This window comes from Rhamphochromis sp. 'chilingali' (genome assembly GCF_963969265.1).
Source record: "Rhamphochromis sp. 'chilingali' genome assembly, chromosome: 20".
NCBI lineage: Eukaryota > Metazoa > Chordata > Actinopteri > Cichliformes > Cichlidae > Rhamphochromis > Rhamphochromis sp. 'chilingali'.
In genome coordinates, this window is record NC_137947.1 from 22,108,703 (window position 1) to 22,129,461 (window position 20,759).

Below are 20,759 nucleotides of genomic sequence, written 5' to 3' on the forward strand. Positions count from 1 at the left end.
AGAAGGAACACACACATGTAAAGGAAGCACTTAAAACATGCGGTTATCCTAATTGGGCGTATATAACGTCAGCAAAGATGCACAGAAAAGAAGATCAGACACCAGCGAGGGAGGATAAGAAAGACAGACGCAACAACATTGTCATCCCCTAATTGTATCAGAGAAACTCAGGAGGGTTTTCTCCAAGCATGACATCCCGGATCATTTCAGACCCAGCAACACACTCAGACAGAAACTGGTTCACCCGAAAGACAAAACTCCAAAACACAAACTTAACAATGTGGTGTATGCTGTACAGTGCAGCGAGGAAGGCCCAGACCTCTACACTGGAGAGACCAAACAGCCACTTCACAAGCGCATGGCACAACATAGAAGAGCCACCTCCACAGGACAAGACTCAGCAGTCCATCTGCATCTTAAGGATAAAGGACACTCTTTCGAGGATGCCAATGTTCACATTTTGGACAGAGAGGACAGATGGTTTGAAAGAGGAGTGAAAGAAGCCATCTATGTCCACTGTGAGTGACCATCTTTGAACAGGCGGTGGTTTATGACACCAACTCTCTGCCATCTATAATCCAGTTTGGAGATCCCTTCCCAGACGCCTTAACGCCCACTCACATCCTGGGCCATCTGACCTCAAGAAATCACATGATAGGGTGGGGCCAGGTTTCACAATGAGCTCACCCGAAACTCTGGCTGATTGTGACCTACACCCACTTTCACACCTTGGCTCATGTGATTAGGTAGAGGATCATCAGGGGTCCTTTGTCCCTCTTTGGGGGGAAACTCCCACTGGGTTTAAATCCGGGACTCTCCACCATTTGACCCTTAGAACTGAAGAAGCTTCTCGGATGAGAGGTGAAACGTCTTCAAGCAACTCAAAGAAGTCCAGACGCTTTTCTTTCCAAGCTCCTTAGACTTTGGTGACTGTGTTTAAATTGTAGCCTCAGTTTCCTGATCTTAACTTATAGGACTAGCATCCAGTATGGTCTTCTGCTACTGTGGCACATCTCCTTCAAGATTCAGAAATGCACATATGCATACCTTGGTTGTAACAAGTGGTTGTTTGAGTTACTGTTGCCTTTCTATCAGCTTCAAGCAGTCTGGCCATTCTCCTATGACCTCTGGCTATTGAGTTACTGCTGTATGCTTTACTGATCAGACATTTATGTGAACAAAGAGTTGAAAAAGTACCTAATGTAGCAGCGAGTGAGTGCATATGCAGAGTGAAACTGCATCCAGTAGGTATGCTTAATATAGTTGCCAGCTGCCTGCACGAGAGGGAATTTTCCCTGAAGCTTTTTACTGAAAGCTGCAGGGAACTTGCATTAGTTGCTCTGATATATGCCATGTTGACTCTTTGTTTCTATAGCAGGGGCAGAGAATGCAGTGACGGCTGGATATAATGGCCTAATAACCACATTAATGGGAAATAAATTGGAATTATCCTTTAAATTACTCACAGCACTTCATCACAGCATTTATCAATTACACGTCAGCTCAAATAAGCTTCTGAAATAGCTCAAGTAATTACATTAGCACACTGGTTAGTACTGTTCTTCCCCTCTTTAATACAATACAAACATTTAAAATGTGCCTGTTTGACATAATGGGCAGAGTTTTTGCCATATAAATTCTCCAGAGCTAACATTTCTTCAGGGATCAAGCGTTTAAGTGTTCTTTTTAATTTGGCTTGCAGGAGAATCATGCAAGTTTTATTTAATGTGACTATAAAAAGAAACCAGTGTCATGTAAGGTGTATCATTAAAGATGAAGTTAGTTATGATCTATGAAACACCTGATGTAGTAACCTTGATGAAAAATGTATTAAAACTGCTGAATCCACAGCTTGCACAGAGTTTCACTATGCAATAATTCATCTTCAGAGTCACAAAGCCCAAGGAAGTGTTAAAGATCACCTCAGTGTTAGCCTTATACATTTTTTATGTGTGAGCTGCCTGGAAGATCCCAACAGTAACAGCTATAAGATGTGTATATATAAAAGCAGGAACATGGCATTGAAAAAAGAAAAAAATACAGAAATGTATTTTTCCTGCGTCCCTTTAATGAACACTGGCTTTAGCAGCTGCTCCCTTTTCACATTTCATTTTCAAATGCTTTTTGTGTGCATTGAGATGACTGCACAAAAAAGAGAAAATTTGTCTTATTCAGACTGGATAAGTGTGAATGAATGGCTGCAAATAAAGCCAAGGTGATCCAGACTAAAGTTGTGGAGCTACCAGAAGGTAGAGTAGTAGATGTATAGGACAGCTGGTAATCTCACAAGTCAGAGGGAACCATGATAAAGATGTGCAAGTTAGGTTGTGAGAAGCCAACCGGATGGAATACGATCCAAGCCATCAATACATAAATTGTACTGGTTATCAGAAAACAACCTGGAAAAATAAGATGGCCACAAGATGAGACAGATGCCAGTGATGTAAAAACACACAATCTCACAATGGACAGAGGTCTCCATGTAAAGTCCTGCACTCTGAGCATGCATTAGTGGGTGTCAGAGCCACAGTCCAGGATGAAACGCATCCATAAATATATCAGGAACCTGCCAGAGGAAGTGGCTGATGTCAAGAAATCGTCTAGAAAATACCTTAATCATTGAAGCACAAGAACAGGCCTAAAGCACCAGATCCATACAGGCAGGACCCAAGTTGCAAACTGTGCAAAGATGTCCCGAAGACCATCCAAGTAGAGAGATGTAAGATGCAAGCTGGGACAGTGTACACTGAGAAGCACAACCAAGTGGCTGGGATAGTGTATAGGAACGTTTGTGCTGCATATGGACCAGAAGTCTCCGGGTCCTGATGGTTAAGAACAACAGACCTAAGTCTTTGTAGGTTTTCTAGTTCCAGACAGACAAGCAGCTGTTGGCCAACTAACCAGACAAAGTGGTAGCTGAAAACAACCCAGAAGACCGCACTATGATAGATGTAGCGATTTCAGTGATCAGCAACATCAAGAGGAAGGCGCATGAGAAAATAGAGAGGTACCAGGGGCCAAAGAAACAACTGGATCAGAGGTGGAAAGTATAATTCAAAGTATTCCCAGTGGTAACAGGAACATTGGAAGCTAGAAACTAGAATAGTTGCTCCAGCAGATTGCAGACACAGCATCTGAGGTCTCTGTGCAGATACCACACAGAACCCCAGCAGAAGTTAATTGGCAAGCGGTCTCTATAAATTCTATGGCTGCCATTCAAAGATGCATAATACACAAATAAAATACTATAATTTCACTCACCAAAACTGAAGCTGAAACTTCTTAGACACTCTAAGCCAAAATACTGATAATATTCATCACATAATTGTATTAAACATGTTCCAAAAGGCACCAACAACACAAACACAGCTGTTCTGTGACTTTTAATAATTGCCTCCAGAGGAACTGGAGTTTTTGGAACTTCTGCATTGGTTGGCGATTGCATGTTGACAAACAGTCATTTCTGTTTTAGAAATTACACAAAGAAATCAAATACAGAACAGCTAACAGCCTCAAAATGAGAAAATGGTGAAATATGTTATTAAATGTTCAGCGTGCATGACCTTGAAAAACTAGCAGGAGAACAATGATCTTTGACAAATGTAATATGTTTGGTTGTATATACTGAGGATTAGTAATAAGGAAGGAAGCAGCAGTTGTACAGTAGGCAGTAGAAACACAGAGGTAACTGAAAATAAAGGTGTTAGTGGCTGGGAGTGAAACGACAGGGGCCTTTACCAACAAATCAAAAGTACTTGTGGAAAATGGGAATTTAAAAAATCTAAATACCCAAAGCACCTTCTCATTGATCCTTTCCATCTATACAGATTTAATTCATAGCCCAAATATGACACTTGATGATACTAAATAGGAGTCTTGATAAATAGAATAAATATGCATCAACAAATCCTGACAACAGCGTAACCTTGACTAAAAAGGAGAATAAGAAAAGCATGGAATGAAAGCACATAAAGAAATATGAAGCACTCCCAAGGAACCACTTTGAATAGCTGATAACACATTCTCGTCGCAGCCTGAAACAGTGGGATTCAACTAGGGTTGCCAACTCCCTGAAAAATAAATAAGGGACACCTCATGGCCAGGGCCGGGCGACCCAGTTGTCTTCACCCTTCCCAGTGTGGTGAATTTTCTAGCTCTTTTTTTGTGTGTGAAATTATTTTTTTAACCATTTGACTTGAAGTTGATTTAAGTAGATGCATATTCTATTCTTTGTGATATGAACACATGTGAAACAAATGATCATTTAGCCATTTATTTTTAGCTCAAAATGACAACATTAACACAGTAAAACAGGTCTCTTTCTTAAACAGAAGCCTGTCATGCTTAACTTTTGAGAATATAAGTAAATCTTTCTTTAAAAGCACTCTGTCCTGCTTAACTTAAAATAATAGAAAACAATAGAAAGAAAAATATTCTTGTAACAGTGCACATTTAGTGCATTTAGTACAATTGGCTTCAGTTGAGGTATTATTTCAGCTTTTCTAATGCTAATCAGCTGCTCCTGTTTGTAAACCCGCTTGTTCCCATGATTACGCATCATAACTCATCATCATTATTCATCTATGTATTACTTTTATGTATTAGTCATCTATTTGTTGTAATCATCTATCCTTGCAGTTGTTTATTACACAAAATAAATTATATTATCACACTTCTGGCCACATAGCGCTGATATTCACTGCACATGCCCATATTAACGTTTTCCAGCCAGGTGTTTTCCTTTTCCCATTCTTCCCTTTCTCTGAGGGGAACAAACATTGCTGCTCTAATGCTGGGCTTATGCTGTGCGATTTTTGGCCCATTTTGAGCCGATTTTTGAGTGATCGGACCGATTTTGGCCTTCATCGTGCGTCGTGTAGTATACGTGGGGTAACGAGAAGTGATTAACACCTCACGACCAGCTCCCGATCATCAATCGCTCGTGAGGGTGTCACCACAGGCGCTCACACTGCTCACGCGCAAACGTAAACGTTGGTGAAAAAGACGGAGCAGCACGGCTGTGCAGCGTGTGATCTGGACACAAGCGATGGAGGCACAACTTGTAGAACTTTGGAAAGCTCATCCGAGCCTTTTCGATGTGGCATCACAAAATTATCACGACCACAACAACCGTGAAAATAGTTGGATCTACATGCTGCTCAATCACAGCTGCCTGATCAATGTTTTTCATTAGCAATTTAGCAAAGTTGATGGTAGTGGTGTGTGTGTCTGTGTGAGTGAAAGACAGAGAGAGCGAGCGACAGAATTTCTGTTATAACCTTCATGTTATGGAGGCACAGTGTGAGCACTCAGGTCGCATCAGAGCATCGGGCGGTATAGTGTGAGAGTACATCGTGACCTACCAACGTCTAACCCCTGCGAGTCAATCGTGCAGTTTGAGCAGGAGCTGAATAACGTGACTGAAAAAAATCGCACAGTGTTTGCCCAGCTTTAGGTGTACTGTCATCCGAGACTTGCACCGCAGAGTCGGCGTTTGTTCCCCTGTTGGCCATGCTTCTTGTTGTGGTCATCTGTTGTCTTCCGGTATTTTCTCCGCAAGCGACCTTTCCTCGACCAATGAGATGAGCGGTAATCTGAATTGTCATACTCGAATTGTCATAAGTGTGGTGTCAGCTCATTGGTCACAAAGCAGGAGAGGGGCTGGGAATTATGTTTTCAAACAAAGCGTTAATTCCATAAACATTTATAGACTACTTTTGATTCTCACTGTATTACGGGACAAAGTGCGTCCCTTATTAGCTCAATACGGGACGTGTACTTTTGTTTCTAAATACGGGACGATTCCGTATTTTAAGGGACGGTTGGCAACCCTAGATTCAACACAAACATGCAGTGAGAGATTCATGAATTTTCTGCCATCAAACAGCGCTTTTGTGTCTGAGCCAGCCGCTTAATTAAACACTTTCACCTTTCACCATTAGTCGTCATAGAAACTCCCAATGGGTGATAAATCGATGATAATACTGAAGCGACTATCTGAAATGATTTTACTGGGATTTTGTGTGTGTGTTTATAAGAAAGAAAAATGGCATTTAATCGTTAATAGGTTTATTACACAGGGCTCTATTTTACCAGAGTCATCACAAAGACAAGTAGGGAGTCGTGTCTGAAAGTTCGGTGATGGTGCCAAGTAGCAGTGATATGCACAAAAGGACAGGGTGACGAGAGTAAAATCAGAGGGTGCTGCTCTCACAGCCAAAAATACCAAGACAACAGGTAATAATAATAATAATGGATTGCATTTATATAGCGCTTTTCGGGGCCCTCTACAGTTCGCAACAGGTCCACTGATGATGCCATAGCCCTGACACTACATATTGCCCTGTCACACCTGGAGAAGAGAGACACGTATGTGAGAATGCTGTTTGTAGATTACAGCTCAGCATTCAATACCATCGTTCCCTCGAAGCTGGACAGGAAACTGCAGGATCTAGGACTGAGCAGCTCCCTCTGCAGCTGGATCCTTTGCTTCCTGTCTGACAGACGCCAGGTGGTCAGACTGGGCAGCATCACCTCATCCCCCGTCACACTGAACACTGGTGCTCCACAGGGGTGTGTACTGAGCCCTCTCCTGTACTCACTCTACACCTACGACTGCACGGCCACTAACAACTCCAACATCATTGTGAAGTTTGCGGACGACACTACAGTGGTGGGTCTTATCACCAACGATGATGAGACGGCTTACAGGGAGGAGGTCAGCGCCCTGACCCACTGGTGTCAAGACAACCATCTCACCCTCAACGTCGCAAAGACAAAGGAGTTGATAGTGGACTTCCGGAGGTGCAGAGAAGTACACACCCCCATCACCATCAACAGCGCTGCTGTGGAGAGAGTGAGCAGCTTCCGGTTCCTTGGGGTACATCTGGCTGAGGATCTTACGTGGTCAGTACACATAAACAAAACAGTGAAGAAGGCGCAGCAGCGCCTCTTCTTTCTCAGGAGACTGAAAAGATTCGGCATGAACCCCCACATCCTCAGGACCTTCTATCACTGTGCCATTGAGAGCATCCTCACTGGATGCATCACCACCTGGTATGGCAACAGCACCGCCTACAACCGCAAAGCTCTCCAGCGAGTAGTGCGGTGCTCTGAACGGATAATTGGAGGTGAGCTTCCCTCCCTCCAAGACATCTACAGGAAGCGGTGCCTGAGGAAAGCGGGGAGGATCATCAAGGACTCCAGTCACCCCAGCCATAAACTGTTCAGACTGCTTCCATCAGGAAGGAGGCTCTGCAGCATCCGGTCCCGTACCAGCAGACTGAGAGACAGCTTTTTCCATCAGGCCATCAGACTGCTGAACACGTCATAGACACCTCAGCTTCACTACTGGAACTTCAACATTATGCACTACATACTGTACAGTAACGCCTCTGTTCTGCACATGTCTCAACTCTGTATATTTTTATATATTTTATTTATTGTTGACTCTATTTAATTTGTAAAATATGTGTATACACACACACACACACACACACACACACACACACACACACACACACACACACACACACACACGTAGAAAAACATTTAGTATACACATCCAGAAAAATTTTTTTTTGCTTAAACTATTATATATTGTACATATATTTATTAGTTTCAGATTTAGCCATTCGTATATTTTGCCTGTTTATGTTATTGTATTTTGCACAACTCTGTTGCTCGTGAAGCTCGCACACAAGAATTTCACTCGCATGTGCTGTACCAATGTACCTGCACATGTGATGTGACAATAAAAGTGATTTGATTTGATTAGAGCCAAAGCGCTTTACAATGCCACTATTCATTCACTCTCACATTCACACACTGGTGGAGGCGAGCTACAGTTGTAGCCACAGCTGTCCTGGGCAGACTGACAGAAGTGAGGCTGCCATATCGCACCATCGGCCCCTCTGGCCAACACCAGTAGGCGGCAGGTGAAGTGTCTTGCCCAAGGACACAACGAGCGAGACTGTCCGAGGGCTCGGACAGTCTCGCTCGTTGTGTCCGAAGAGTTGGCAAGATGAACTGCCAACTCTTTGAGCCACGATCGCCCACAGTATGTTTTAGTATCAGTAAAGTACACACATGGAGCTTAAATGAATTAATGCCCCTTAATCCTGTTCTTCAGCTAAAACTTTCCTATTCCCACGGCATTAAACTTACCAGTGACATGTAAACTTTGAAACTACTGTTAACGCTCATAAACTTTGTGTATGTGTGTGGATTGTTATACAAAATAGAGGCACAGTTCTCCCTGAAATGGACTGAAGAAGCCATGATTTAGCATGAAGATTTCCTGAGCTGTCAAGCAACGTATGCAGGTACTCACGTGTACACAGGGAAACAGATGTGTAAACACAAACATACACACACACACACACACACACACACACACACACACACACACACACACACACACATACACAAAAGTGGCAGACAAATAGAAAAGATGAATAATTACACATTTACTGAGGGAGTAAACAGCTCAGCAAGTGTGCCGTGGTGGTCACACTGTGACAGATGGACATTGTTGTGACAGATGTGCCTCTGCTCAAGCTGAGGGTCAATGCTCACAGGCTGCCAGTGACACATACACATGACAACTCACACAAAACATCTTTCCTATATTCTAAAATGATAACTGCTGCTCCACTTAAGCACTTATGATTTTACAAGCTGCAGGAGTTATGTGCGATTTATTTTTTAATGACTGAAATAATAGAAGTATTCCATTTCTGTGTATTTTCTGCTTTTCCAATTCCACCCCACACAAGCCATTTGAGAAGTCTTTTGCTTTTCATTTTGTAAATATTGCTTAACTGTCTCGCAGCTAAAACCTTCCTCTCAAGAGTGTCGAGAGGAAGGTTTTTATTTTGTTATAATACTGTAAAGCCTGTAAAGTCAAGACTACAAAAGACTACAAAATCAGCATTTTAAATAATATTCAACTAAATTAATGAACTCAGTACCAAGCTGGAGTTTCAGGCTTTTCTACATCAAACACACCACTGTAGGGTGTTAAACATCCCTAGAGATTTTTTTTCCTTCAAAAAGTATAATTCTATATTTTCATATTTAAATGTTCTGGCACATATTTTTATCTTACCACACTGATGGCAACAGTTTCTCTTCTGTACACATGCTCAGTTATGGAAACATTTAATAAAAGCACCTATCAACAGAATGCTTCTGACCTGACTGCAGTGTGATACGAGGAGATCGATATCCATGAACAATCAGAGAAAAATGGTGATGAGGATAGAACTGCTGTGCCTTTTATCTTCTTTTAGACACGCACTCCTTTCCATTAATGTGACGGCATGTGAACATGTGTAGGCTTCATGTCTGAATAAGCACCCTGGTCACTTTTTTTTTTATGTCACCTTAAGTACGGTTTCAACTGGGCATGTCCCTCCTGCCAGTTGTTCAGTTCAATAAAAAAATATAATTGTTTGGGCGAATGCTTTGAACAGTAATAAGAGACATTATAGCATTTTATCACCTCAACCCCACGACTAATTTGTATAAAGATTAAGACATCCATCTATACTCCATTGTTACTGTTCCCATTATACAGCAGTCTTTCTTGAAGCCAGTGTGCAAAGGATAATGGTATCACATGCACACACACACACACACACAGGGATTTTGCTCTTAGTAATAGCGGTGATTAAGATCAATAAGTTTAATTATATGGTTATTCAAAGCAAGTGTTTTGCACAAAAAGAAAGCTAACAGCAAAGATTAGCAAACAAAGACTATCTCCCTCACTAGAGACATCACTAGACGTCATACTGAAGGACACCTTTCTAATACCGTTTGATACTGAAATCCTGAAACACAAAGGTACTTGTGTTATTCAGTATCCTAGATGAGGTACTGTGTGTGTACTGAGCAGTGTTGGTTAAGTTATTTTAAAAAAGTAATCTATAACTAATTACTGATTATTTCCCCCAAAAAGTAATCCCATTACTTTACTGATTACTTATTTTCAAAAGTAATTAATTACTTAGTTACCTAGTTACTTTTTAAAAACACGATTTTCAACCTGAATAGGTGATAAAGCGATAGATCTTTCAGCCCAATTCTACGTTTTCTGCATAATCCATCATACAAAATGTAATCAAATGGAAAAGTCTCTTTTTAAAACTTGTTTTATTAGTTTTAATCTTTTAACTTTATGCATCACGCAAACATTAAATTATATGTAACATTCTCTGACTGGAAGAAATTTGTTTAACATTTAAACCTATTTTGTGCACATTCCAGCACATAAAATAAAATATTTTTTGTGTTTACACTCAGTTTTTCAAATAAATGTAAGTGAAACACAGCAGAAAATAAATCAAAGACTAGCGGTCCTTTTGCTCTAGTTTCACCTGTAAAGCAGGAGTGGGGTAGGCGGAGGTTTGCCCTGGTGCAGGTGTGCTGCGGCGGTCAGTGGAAGAATCCGCGAGTTTCTCTGTGAATTTCCTATTACGTCGTAGCGCACTTGGTGCTTGCTCGGAAGTTTAGGGATTTTTTGCTGTAAAAAGAAGTTTTCTTCCCAAGCATAAAGTACTTCCACACTTTAAACGCTGCAAGCTCATACTCTCTCTGCACTCGATATATTATCCTTTGTTGATCTGAACACAGCTGTTGTCACGAACGTCGCACTCGCTTACGTCATTGTCATGAGACACTCTCGCAAAAAATCACGGTTTTAGCAACGCAGTAACGCAGCGTGCTTACGGGAGAGTAACAGTAATCTAATTACAGTTTTTGCAATAGTAATCCCTTACTTTACTCGTTATTTGGGGGGGGGGGAGTAATCAGATTACAGTAACGCATTACTTGTAACGCGTTACTGCCCATCTCTGGTACTGAGTCTACAATTCGTCCAGATCTGAGGGAGCTGTATACACCTACAAGTGTTTTAGTCTATGCTTACATGTTGAACAAGAAGAAGAGCTACTAGCACTTGTCTAACTGCTGTGTTCCAAGTGTAAAGTTTGGTGGAGGGGAGATTATGGTGTGGGTTTGCTTTTCAGGAGTCCGACTTGCCCCTCATTTCCAGTGACAGGAGCATATCGATACATTTTGGACAATTTTGTGCTTGCAGCTTTCTGGGAACAGTTTGGGGATTGCTCTTTCTTGTTTCAACATGACTGCACGCCAGAACAAAAAGCAAGTTCGATAAGGATATAGAAGAGGGGGATTGGTGTGGAAGAACTTGAAGAGCCTACACAGAGTCCTGACCTCAACCTGAGAGAACACCTTTGGGATGAATGACTGCAGAAACTGTGTGCCTGTCTGACCTCACAAATGAACTTCTGGAAAGCCATTCCATCCCAGAAGAGCTAAAGCTCCTATAGCTGCAAAGGGTGGGCAAACATCATGTTAAAACCTATGGATTAAGAATGGGATGCCACTCGAGTTCACATGCATGCGAAGGAAGATGAGTGAATACTTTTGGCAATATATATTAGGGCTGCAGCTATTTTAGTAATCGAGTAATCTATTGATTGTTCCATCAATCAATAATTGAATAAGAGATAGTTTTGCTTTCTTAATGAGTAATAACAAATATTCAAAAGAGGAGAACCACTCACTGGTTTCCATTTTAGAACTTGCGGTGTTTTTAAGTTTAACTTCATGCAACAGCTGTCAAAAAACAAACAACTAAACCCTTTGATTGTATGTATGTGCCATATTGAAATGTAATAAAATGCAATGCAAAAGTATATAATTAATCTCAAGGTAAAATAAAATAAGATATATGTGCAATCTAAACTAAGTCATAAAACATGTACCTTTTCTCTGTCTTCTTGGAAGGTTTTCTGACATAACAGGAGGCAAGTTTTTGTGCTGCTGAAATAAGATGTTATGCTGGTGTAGACATCAATTCATATTAATGATAATTCACTGTCTAACCTAACAACTCTTAGGTCAATGACTCACTGAAAAGATAAGTAAACGAAAACTATTGTAAAATCATGAACATGTGCAACACTTAGGCTAAAATACTGTAATTAATGTTATACTTTGTATCATTAGCTTGAAATCTGTAAGCACTTCAGTCTTTGTCCTGTCAGCAAAATATAATGTTAACATTTTAAATAATGTGTCACTACCATGTCATTAAAACTACTTTTATTAAATTAGTTTGTTTTTTAAAGCATTGAAGCCAAGAATTTAATTAAACTAATTTAATGCAAGCGCTTAATTAGCCTGTAAAATATGGCATCAGGAATGGAAACTATCCAATATGGGTGCAACAGAAAACGACATAAGTTTATTAGAACAGTTAAAGCTGTTATCAAATTATAGCTGAGCTGAAATTTGGCAGCTCTGACAGGTATTTGCAGACATTAAATTCATGTGTTAGGAAAATATTGTCCATCTTGTGATCAAAACCACAATGAGAACTTGACCTAGTTGGGTATGCTTGCATTTAGTTTGCAAAACACTTCAGACAATCTCCAAATATGGTTATCTGGACCACAATGACATAAATCACACAAACTGCGTGTATTCAAAAACGTCTGTATTGTGCCCTGCTCATGGTTTTTACCATTTCTATGCACTTCAATGTGAGTCACTCTGGTAATGTGTTTCCATCCTGAGAAATAACAAATATGGAAATAGATAAAATAAAATCCCAAGTCTGTCCTTTAGAAACAACCTTTTAAATGTAAAGCGGACCTTCTGCTTTACGTGAAGTACTTGACCTCTATCAGGAAGTGCGACAGAGCTGTGAAAATATTTGTCAACTGTCAACCTGTGATGAATTTCACTTCAGATGAGGTCATCGCATGCCCTCTTTGCTTTGTTTACTTGCTTATCTTTTTGTGAGTTGTGGCAATAAATGAATTTAAAGGCACGTCATACTTTTTAAAAAGTAAAAAGATAAAGAGCTACAGAAGAACAGATCCTTCCAATCTCATTAAAAAGTCAGCCTTGATGAAAAGAGACGTGTTTTACAGCACCTGTCATAGAGTATAAAGAGCAGAGTTAGGGTAAGAGAGTGAGTCACTTTAGAAATGACAGATGGACAAAAGAGCCAAGAGCTCCCATCAATCATCGAGTACAGAAAGACGCAAAATCAGTCTTTTGTTTCCTCTTAATTAATCATCATTCCTTCATCCTCTCAGTGTTTACAGTAAGAGCCTGTCATTACGTTACTCAACAAAACCCCATTTTGCTTTCTCCACAGTCTGGTGAAGCGCTCGCCGTTGTCGTCTAACTTCTTCGTTTCGTTCGGTCTTTAAATTCAACAGAACACCTGCTCCTGGAAGCAGACTGACAGAGCTCTAATTCTCCAGCAGTGTCCAGTGGTGTTTGGGAACTCATCACTCACAGACACACACACAGGAAGGACAGGCTAATTACTTCTCTGCATGCTCTACCCACAATTGTCTCCTTAGCAAGATATTAGACTCTGTACCACCCTGTTGTGCGCACATACACAAATTTAGCATGACGCAGCAAGCTGAATTTGCGTCTCTCAGAGGTTCATGCTGTGCTGTCAGTCTCCTGCTCACCGATTATAGCAATGATCACTGAGGTTCAGACGGCGTCTCGTAAATGCACGAGTCAAACAATCACTCTTCATTTGCAGCTGATAGTTTTATTGTTGCCAAGGATGAATGTTACTCCATAAATAAATTTGTCTTCACTCATTTTGTTCTAGGTGAGTTTGTACTCAAAGGCAAACAAGGTAATTGCATGCAAGAGGCAATTATCAAGATGTTCCGTTGTCATTGGTTATCAGCAATCAAAGCCATATAACATGATTGCTGCATGTCCAGCTGTTACAAAAAAGAGGTTGAAACACCATTTCTCAGATGCTGGCTGAAGAAGAGAAGTATGTGCCAAGTACAATCACGGAGGAATACAAATGTGCTGGTAGCTTTGGGAGTTACGAGTGTCTGCTGTTGATTTAGTCAGTTTACGATCTCATGGCTGTACCTGGAAAAATCCATGCACTGCAGAGCAACTCTAGAAGGGGTTGTTTATAGATTTAGAACGGCTCCCATTTGATTCCAAAAAGATTAGCGAAACAAAAACCAAGTCTATAAATATTGTAAGTTGTGCAGCTCTAATCTGTAAATCTTAAATCAGCCTCAACTGACAGCATCTGAATTATGATTTGTTCTTATATAACATCAGCCCAAATATAGCCATAAACTAAAACGAGAAGAAGAAAAAGCCAGGCAACACATACCATTTAGTGGGAGAAAAAATATTTGGTTAGATAAACGAAGCTAAATATCAAGCTCATTAGAGTGTCCCTGAGTACAGTTCACCACAGGCTGGGACGCATATGCAATACCCCTACAGAGATTTTCAGATCAAAGTGCTTAAAATTTTATATGTGGTTTTTGTGCTTAAGTTACAGGAAGATCAAACGTTCTCACAAATCTGTTTTATAAAGAGGCTTTAGAAGTCACATCTATCATGCATGAGGATGCTCAAAAATTCACATGAAAGGTGTCTGCTTCCCAAGCCACCACAACCTACCGACACTCATCAGAGAGAACATTTAAGATCTAGAGAAAAACAAGTCAATCTTGAGGGCTCCTGCAGTTTTTCACCTTTTTCAGTATGCATACCCAGCAACCAACTTGGTATTAATGAGGTACAGGTCATTCTCCTCCTGAACAATCCACTTCCTGCTAATAGTTGGTTACTCTCTGTAACACAATGTCAGATTTTTATTCTGCACAAAATGCAGCTGTTTTAAAGGAGCTGCTGTGTCCACAAACATAGTGCATAACATTTATTTGGCCACCATCAGGTGCAATGGTAGCTCTACCAGTATGAACAAGCTAGTTAACAGAAAGGATTTTTAAAAATCTAAAATATCATTATTATAATAAATAATCTCTGAATTTTCAAACTCATAGTTTCACAAAAAAGAACACATAATAAAAATTTCAGTTATTTATTTGCATTCCTGAACAGAAAAATTAGTTGTAGTGGTTGAATGCATTGCTTGACTAACTTCTGACTTCTAAGAAGCTGAAATTTGATGATAAAAATGTAAACTCAGTTTGTTATTCATATAATAAATAAGAATGAAATGATTCGTTTTAAACATGCTTTTCCTAGATTTCTAAAACATTTGTGTTTTCCAGTTTTATGACAGATGGTCTAACAAATTTGTTAAGCACTGTACATTTAAAGCTTAATTATCTAACTATTCCACCTCTCCATACTACAGTAGACTTGAAGTAAAGGCCCCCAGGATCTGTTTAGTTCAGATAAAGTCAATATGAAGCTAGTCTTGGTTATACACATCAAGTAGTTCTTTTGAACTGTAGTTGTTTTGGGACCATTACCCTCTTGGCCCTTCCCTACAGTGCTTCTTGCTGAGAGAAGATTAACACAAAGGGGAGTTTTATTACAAAAAACTAGACTTACTTGTCTAAATCATTCTGAAACAGACATTTAATCTCTCTGGAATAACCAAAGTGAAATCTTACATAAGGCCTGCGAGGCCAAAATGCCTTTTACAGACTGAATTTAAAAGGTAATACCATTTAGATTTTGAAAATATGCTTGTTAAGCATATCTTTTTGACCGTTGCTTGCTCAGCAATAAAGCACATACCAAGGTGTGTGTTTCTTATCTTGTTTTAGCTTTTCAGGTAGCTATGAGCAAGCAATTAGTTTTTTATAGATTCTTCATGTTTCATGTCACTGGAGAGAAGCTCTTGTATGAACGGGGATATGCAGAATTTAGAGTGTTAGAGTACCATCAGAATTCTGCCATCTGTTGTGGAGCTATATGCAGTACAGAGGAAGCAGCAGTGGTTGGATGCATGCAGGTCAGCCTGTCAGCCTGCAGATGTTCAATCGATTACAGTTTAGGAAACACTGAAAGCTGATAAATGTGCCCAACTAGGTCTAGCTCCTCGTGAGGATAGATGGGGTTCGGTTTGGTGGTGATGGAGTCACTTTGCACTCATCACGCTCAAAACACCTCCTTGCGTTTCCATGGTAACAGGAAGCACTCAGCGCCGGCAGCACACTCCTTGTGGAGCCCAGCAGTTTCTGTTCATCCGCAATCGATATTCCCGATTGAGCGTGCGGATCTCTGTTAATGTCTGTTTGCTTGCGAGAAGTTTGCAGATGTTTGCAGATGTTTGCAGAGTTTTGTGAAGGGCCATAAGAGTCAGCAAGAGGACAGAGAGATAAAGAGTGAAAGAGAGATAAAAAATTTTAGCGTTAAGGTTATCATTATTCAGACTGCAAGCGGGAGAAAATATCCCTCAGCAGCTGATATCTCTTTTTTAATTTCAACAAACTACTTTCAACTACGACTCGATGGGGACAGAGAATTCAAAACTACATTTCTGTTTGCAAGTAAATATCCACAGTGTATCATTAGCTAAATGGCAGTTCACTCTCAATCTGCTGACAGAAAGAAAAGAGCATAAGACATGCAGAGAAGGGGAGAAAGACAAAGAGAATAATGAATGCTAATGACCCTGGTGGACTGTGGTTTTTGTGAAAATTAAACATATTTTCTAGCGTCCTTGCAATTCCCACAAAGTCTCATTTGCTCAAAAAGTTGCAAAAATCCTTAAAACTTTTTCGGTCACAGAAGTGCCTGTGCAGGCTCCAGGCTGCCTGTCAGGATTAGGACTTACAGCCTTCTGATTACTATGGAGAGGAGCCAGAGATCATTGGGTGGGCTCCTTTTTATTATGCTTTGGTAAAACAGCCAAGGATGAGAAAGTGATGCCCTTCACCATATACAGTCTGTGTTGATGGCTTTAACACACCAACTGATAAATGCCAGACATCAGAAGACATTTTACAGTTTTGCATTGTTCTTCCTTTGTTTTTCACTCAGGTTTGTTGCTATGGAGGCAGAAGGGAGAAGATTCGCTGCAAGTGATTTGGTGCAGGAAACATCCGGCACAGATGTGGAAAAAAAAGGGAGAGAGGAAAAAACATCCGGCATAGATGTGCGCATTCTTTAGGAAAACAGATGTATTTCAGGAAGCAATTAGACTGCAATTAGTGTGGGGATGATGTGTGCATGAGCATTCACCTGCCCTTGAATTAGTGGACAAGTGAGGAGAATTATAAGTGTTATATATTCTATTAGCAGTGAAGGGAGTCAACATAGCCAGAGAAGTCACCTCGGCAATCACTTGCATGAAGGCAAATTCTCTGCACTGTCACACTTCAATGACTCTACTGGACCAATTAAGCAGGCAATCACTCCTAACTTTCACCACTGGCTGCCAAGCAGTTTTTGTTCCCTCAGCCCTTAAGGTATTCTTGCTTTTTACATCCTCATCCTGCTCCACCAGTCCAGCTTCTTTTTATTACCTAAACGAGCCTCGTTTGGAATAAGATAGCATTCCAGTGGCTAGTGTTGAGTTGCAAATTTTAAAAGATGGCATCTGACCCATCATTTCATAGGGTCAGTGACCGAATTAAATTTAAACTAATAAGTATTTTCTAACTCTACACAACACCCCCAATTATTGATGTAATATATTTGTCATTACTTTTCCCCAATCAGTTGTCAATTTGCACTTTGTCCCTTCTTTAATCTCCGACACTTGTGTTACACAACTTTCTGGCACTACTCCATAACTTTCTGAGCACTGTTCCCAGCATCTATCATTTTTAATTGGATCCCTTTGACAGTTTTATGGCCAGATCGAATCCAAAAGTCAGCAAAACTACAGATATCAAACTGATTGCAGAGACAAAACAATGAATCCTCCTGACAACTTTGTCAGGTTTGCTGCCTGGGGTTTGCGACTATATACGTTAAGGAAAGGTTTCTCACAACTTTGAGCAACGGAGATGGGCAAAAAGTGTCCCAGGTGCACTCTCAGCCGGGCCAAGTTTGTTTACCATATTGGTTAAAGATGGGCGGTTCACCACCTTCTGGCAACGAAGACAGGCAGAGAGGCTCCCAGGTGCATCTTAGCAGGGCCAAGTTTATTTAACCCTGTTTGGACTTGTCACCGTTGGCCATAAGACAATGAAAGGTTACTTGTTGATCCTAATTACTTCATTTCAGACAGTATTAATCACATATGCTCATACAACAAGTGGCACAAACTTCATTAATATAATTGTGGATAATATTTGACCCAGATGTGTGGGTCTTGTGATTTCAAACATGTAGGTTAAATGCTTATCACAGTGATTCCATTATATAAAAACTCCAGTGCAGGTATATATATAAAATGCATACAAGTATATACAAGTATATATGTGAGTATATGTCTGTATATATATATATATATATATATATATATATATATATATATATATATATATATATATATATATATGTCAGGGGTTCATGTGTAATTAAAGGCCAGTGAAATCCTGCTTCTGACAGTGAGGTCCACTGAAGTAGGTGGAAGTTTTTTTTAATCAGTGGTGAACCAATGAACACAATGAAACTAAGACTATTTCTATTATTCCAGTTGGTCTACACTGACAATAAAAAGGCAAGTGGCCTCGGATTTTAAGTCTGTAGGACTAAACATGTATGATCACCCTGTGCTTCTTGTACCAAGTGATTGAAATGATAAAAGCTGACCCCGTGAAGGGAAGGCATTTTAGATAGATGTATCAGTGAGACGTGAACATGATATATGAAATTTGGCAAGGAGGTTGGTTATCTATACGTAAGAAGCAACAGAGAACATGCTTGAACATATAGCTTATGTCTGTTTTTAGAAAGCAAATATCCACAAATCTGCTCATCTAATGTGTGGATTCAGAGCCGGGCAACCTGTTTAACTTTTAGCACTTGCAGGCTTTATATTAGCAGGTGTTTGCTTTAACACCATTCCCAACTATTTCTAGAATTTCGTTGAATTTGCTCGAACACAAGACACCGACGCCTTTGCGCACAAGAAGGTAGCAGCATTGAACGGGGAGTGTGCGTTCGCACGAGACTTACATGGCGCGTGCTGTCATCACGTCACAGCATCACATCATTTTTGCTCGTGGTTAAAAGCGACAGATGAAGAGATGTCAGCTGCCACTGTTTTAAAGTGAAAAGTAGTGTGTTTTGTGCACACCTCCTCTTCCCTTCACTCTTTCTCTTTCCCTCCTTTCCTTTCGCTCAGCTCGGGTTTTGGCGCTGTAGCAATTTGCTGCGTTGTTGGAGGCATTTTTACGCACGAACGGCAGCTGTGCTCGCAGCGCTGTCAACACCGCAAGCACATGGTTTCCCACAGCTTCATAAAAACACACGACGAAAACACACACCCGTGAATTAATGTTGGAAGTCATTTCTGATTGTGTGCAACAAGTCTGAGAACAAACATCCACTCAAACCAGTGTAAGAGTTTTTTCTTTTCATTCTTTTTTTTAATCGCCTTACCTGACAATGATATACATGACCAGCACGTTTCCAACCAGCCCCACGACGCACACTATGGAGTAAAGAGCGGTGATGGCAATCGCTATGATAACCGGATTGGCGTCGATTTCCATGTTGTTCCCTCTACTCCCCTCGGCGAAGCTTGTGTTGTCGGTGAAGTTCCCACACAAGCTGCTGCCATTATAAAACGAGCACAGCTGGCTCCTTTGATCCGCTTCTGAGCAGTTGCCGGCGCTGTCCATGGTCCTCGACCGGTACGTACCGCAGGCGCGTTTTTCACCTCCCCTCAGGTGCCTGTCGAGCGCACTCGGTGCCTCTGATGCCCCGCTGGGTGCTTCTCTGTCGTGTGCTCGGGGCAGCTCTGCCTGTAAGGCGCGGGATGGGCCGCCGGTGGCGTTAAACCTCAGCGTGTTGAAGAATGTGCCGTGCGTATTGACGGTTTGAGGGTTAACGGCAGCCTGAACGAGTTTTCTGACGATCTTCGCGCAGCACAGCGAGCCTGCACGGGACAGAAGCGACGACGTGAAAATGAATTAGTTCGCTCGCTTTCTTCTTTCACTCTAGGGTCTTTCCTCTCTCTTTTTCTTACTGCCTCTTTCCTATCCTTTCATTCCCCTTTTTGTTCGCACATGTCTACTCATTCGTTCCTTCCCACCCCTTTTCGCATGCCTTGTTGTGCTTCCTTCAGTCCCCCCTTGCTCCGTCCTTCTTTCCTTTTAGTCTCGTTACTTTCGTTCCTTCCTTCTTTCTTTCTTTCTTTCTTTCTTTTTTCTCATTTTCCACCTTTAACCCCCCAGTTGTGTTTTCCCTTCTTCCCTTGCTCCATCCGTTCTTCCTTCTTTTCTTTTCCCCTGCTCACTCTTTTGACCATTTTGGGTTTAAAACACATTTTTTTATAATTTCTTAAAATATTTTATATATTTTCTTTCATTTCTTATATACTTTTTGATCACTTCCCCTTCCTTTTAACTTCCCTGCTCCTTTATTTTTTCATTCTACACGTTAACATCTCCTTTCTCTTACCTCACTTCCCTCCCCTCTTCTTTTAGTTCTGTCATTGGGATTTTTTTGTTGCTCATCTTTGTTCCTTCAGTACTTCAGTATTTTTTCTTTACGTTCCTTTCTTTCTGTTTTCTCTGCATTTTACGCATTACATTTTTCTTTCCCTAATTTTTATTTACTTTCCTTCTTCATTCTCATCCCTCTTCCCTTATTTCTCTTCTTCCTTCCTTTTTTCAGCTCTTCTTGGTTCTTTCTTTCTTTCTTCATTCTGACTGGACTGACCAGCTAAGAAACAGGCTATTGTTACCACCAGAAAATGCTTCAGCTTTGGTATCAGTTTCTATGAGCAGCAATTTGCAGGACATTTACTTTGTCTGTCACCACATTTGTTTTAAAGT

General features: G+C 40.6%; 1 protein-coding gene across 1 annotated transcript in view; it reads right to left on the reverse strand.

Moving 5' to 3' along the window:
- oprm1 (opioid receptor, mu 1) overlaps positions 1-19,928 on the reverse strand; it is a gene marked incomplete at its 3' end in the record, with an annotated part of 39,373 nt that extends 19,445 nt beyond the window's left edge. The window contains exon 1 of the mRNA XM_080869720.1: positions 19,360-19,928. Coding sequence (XP_080725846.1) covers positions 19,360-19,601 — 242 coding nt within the window. The 5' untranslated portion in view covers positions 19,602-19,928. The remainder of the gene's footprint in view (positions 1-19,359) is intronic.
- Between the last annotated feature and the right edge of the window lie 831 nt (positions 19,929-20,759).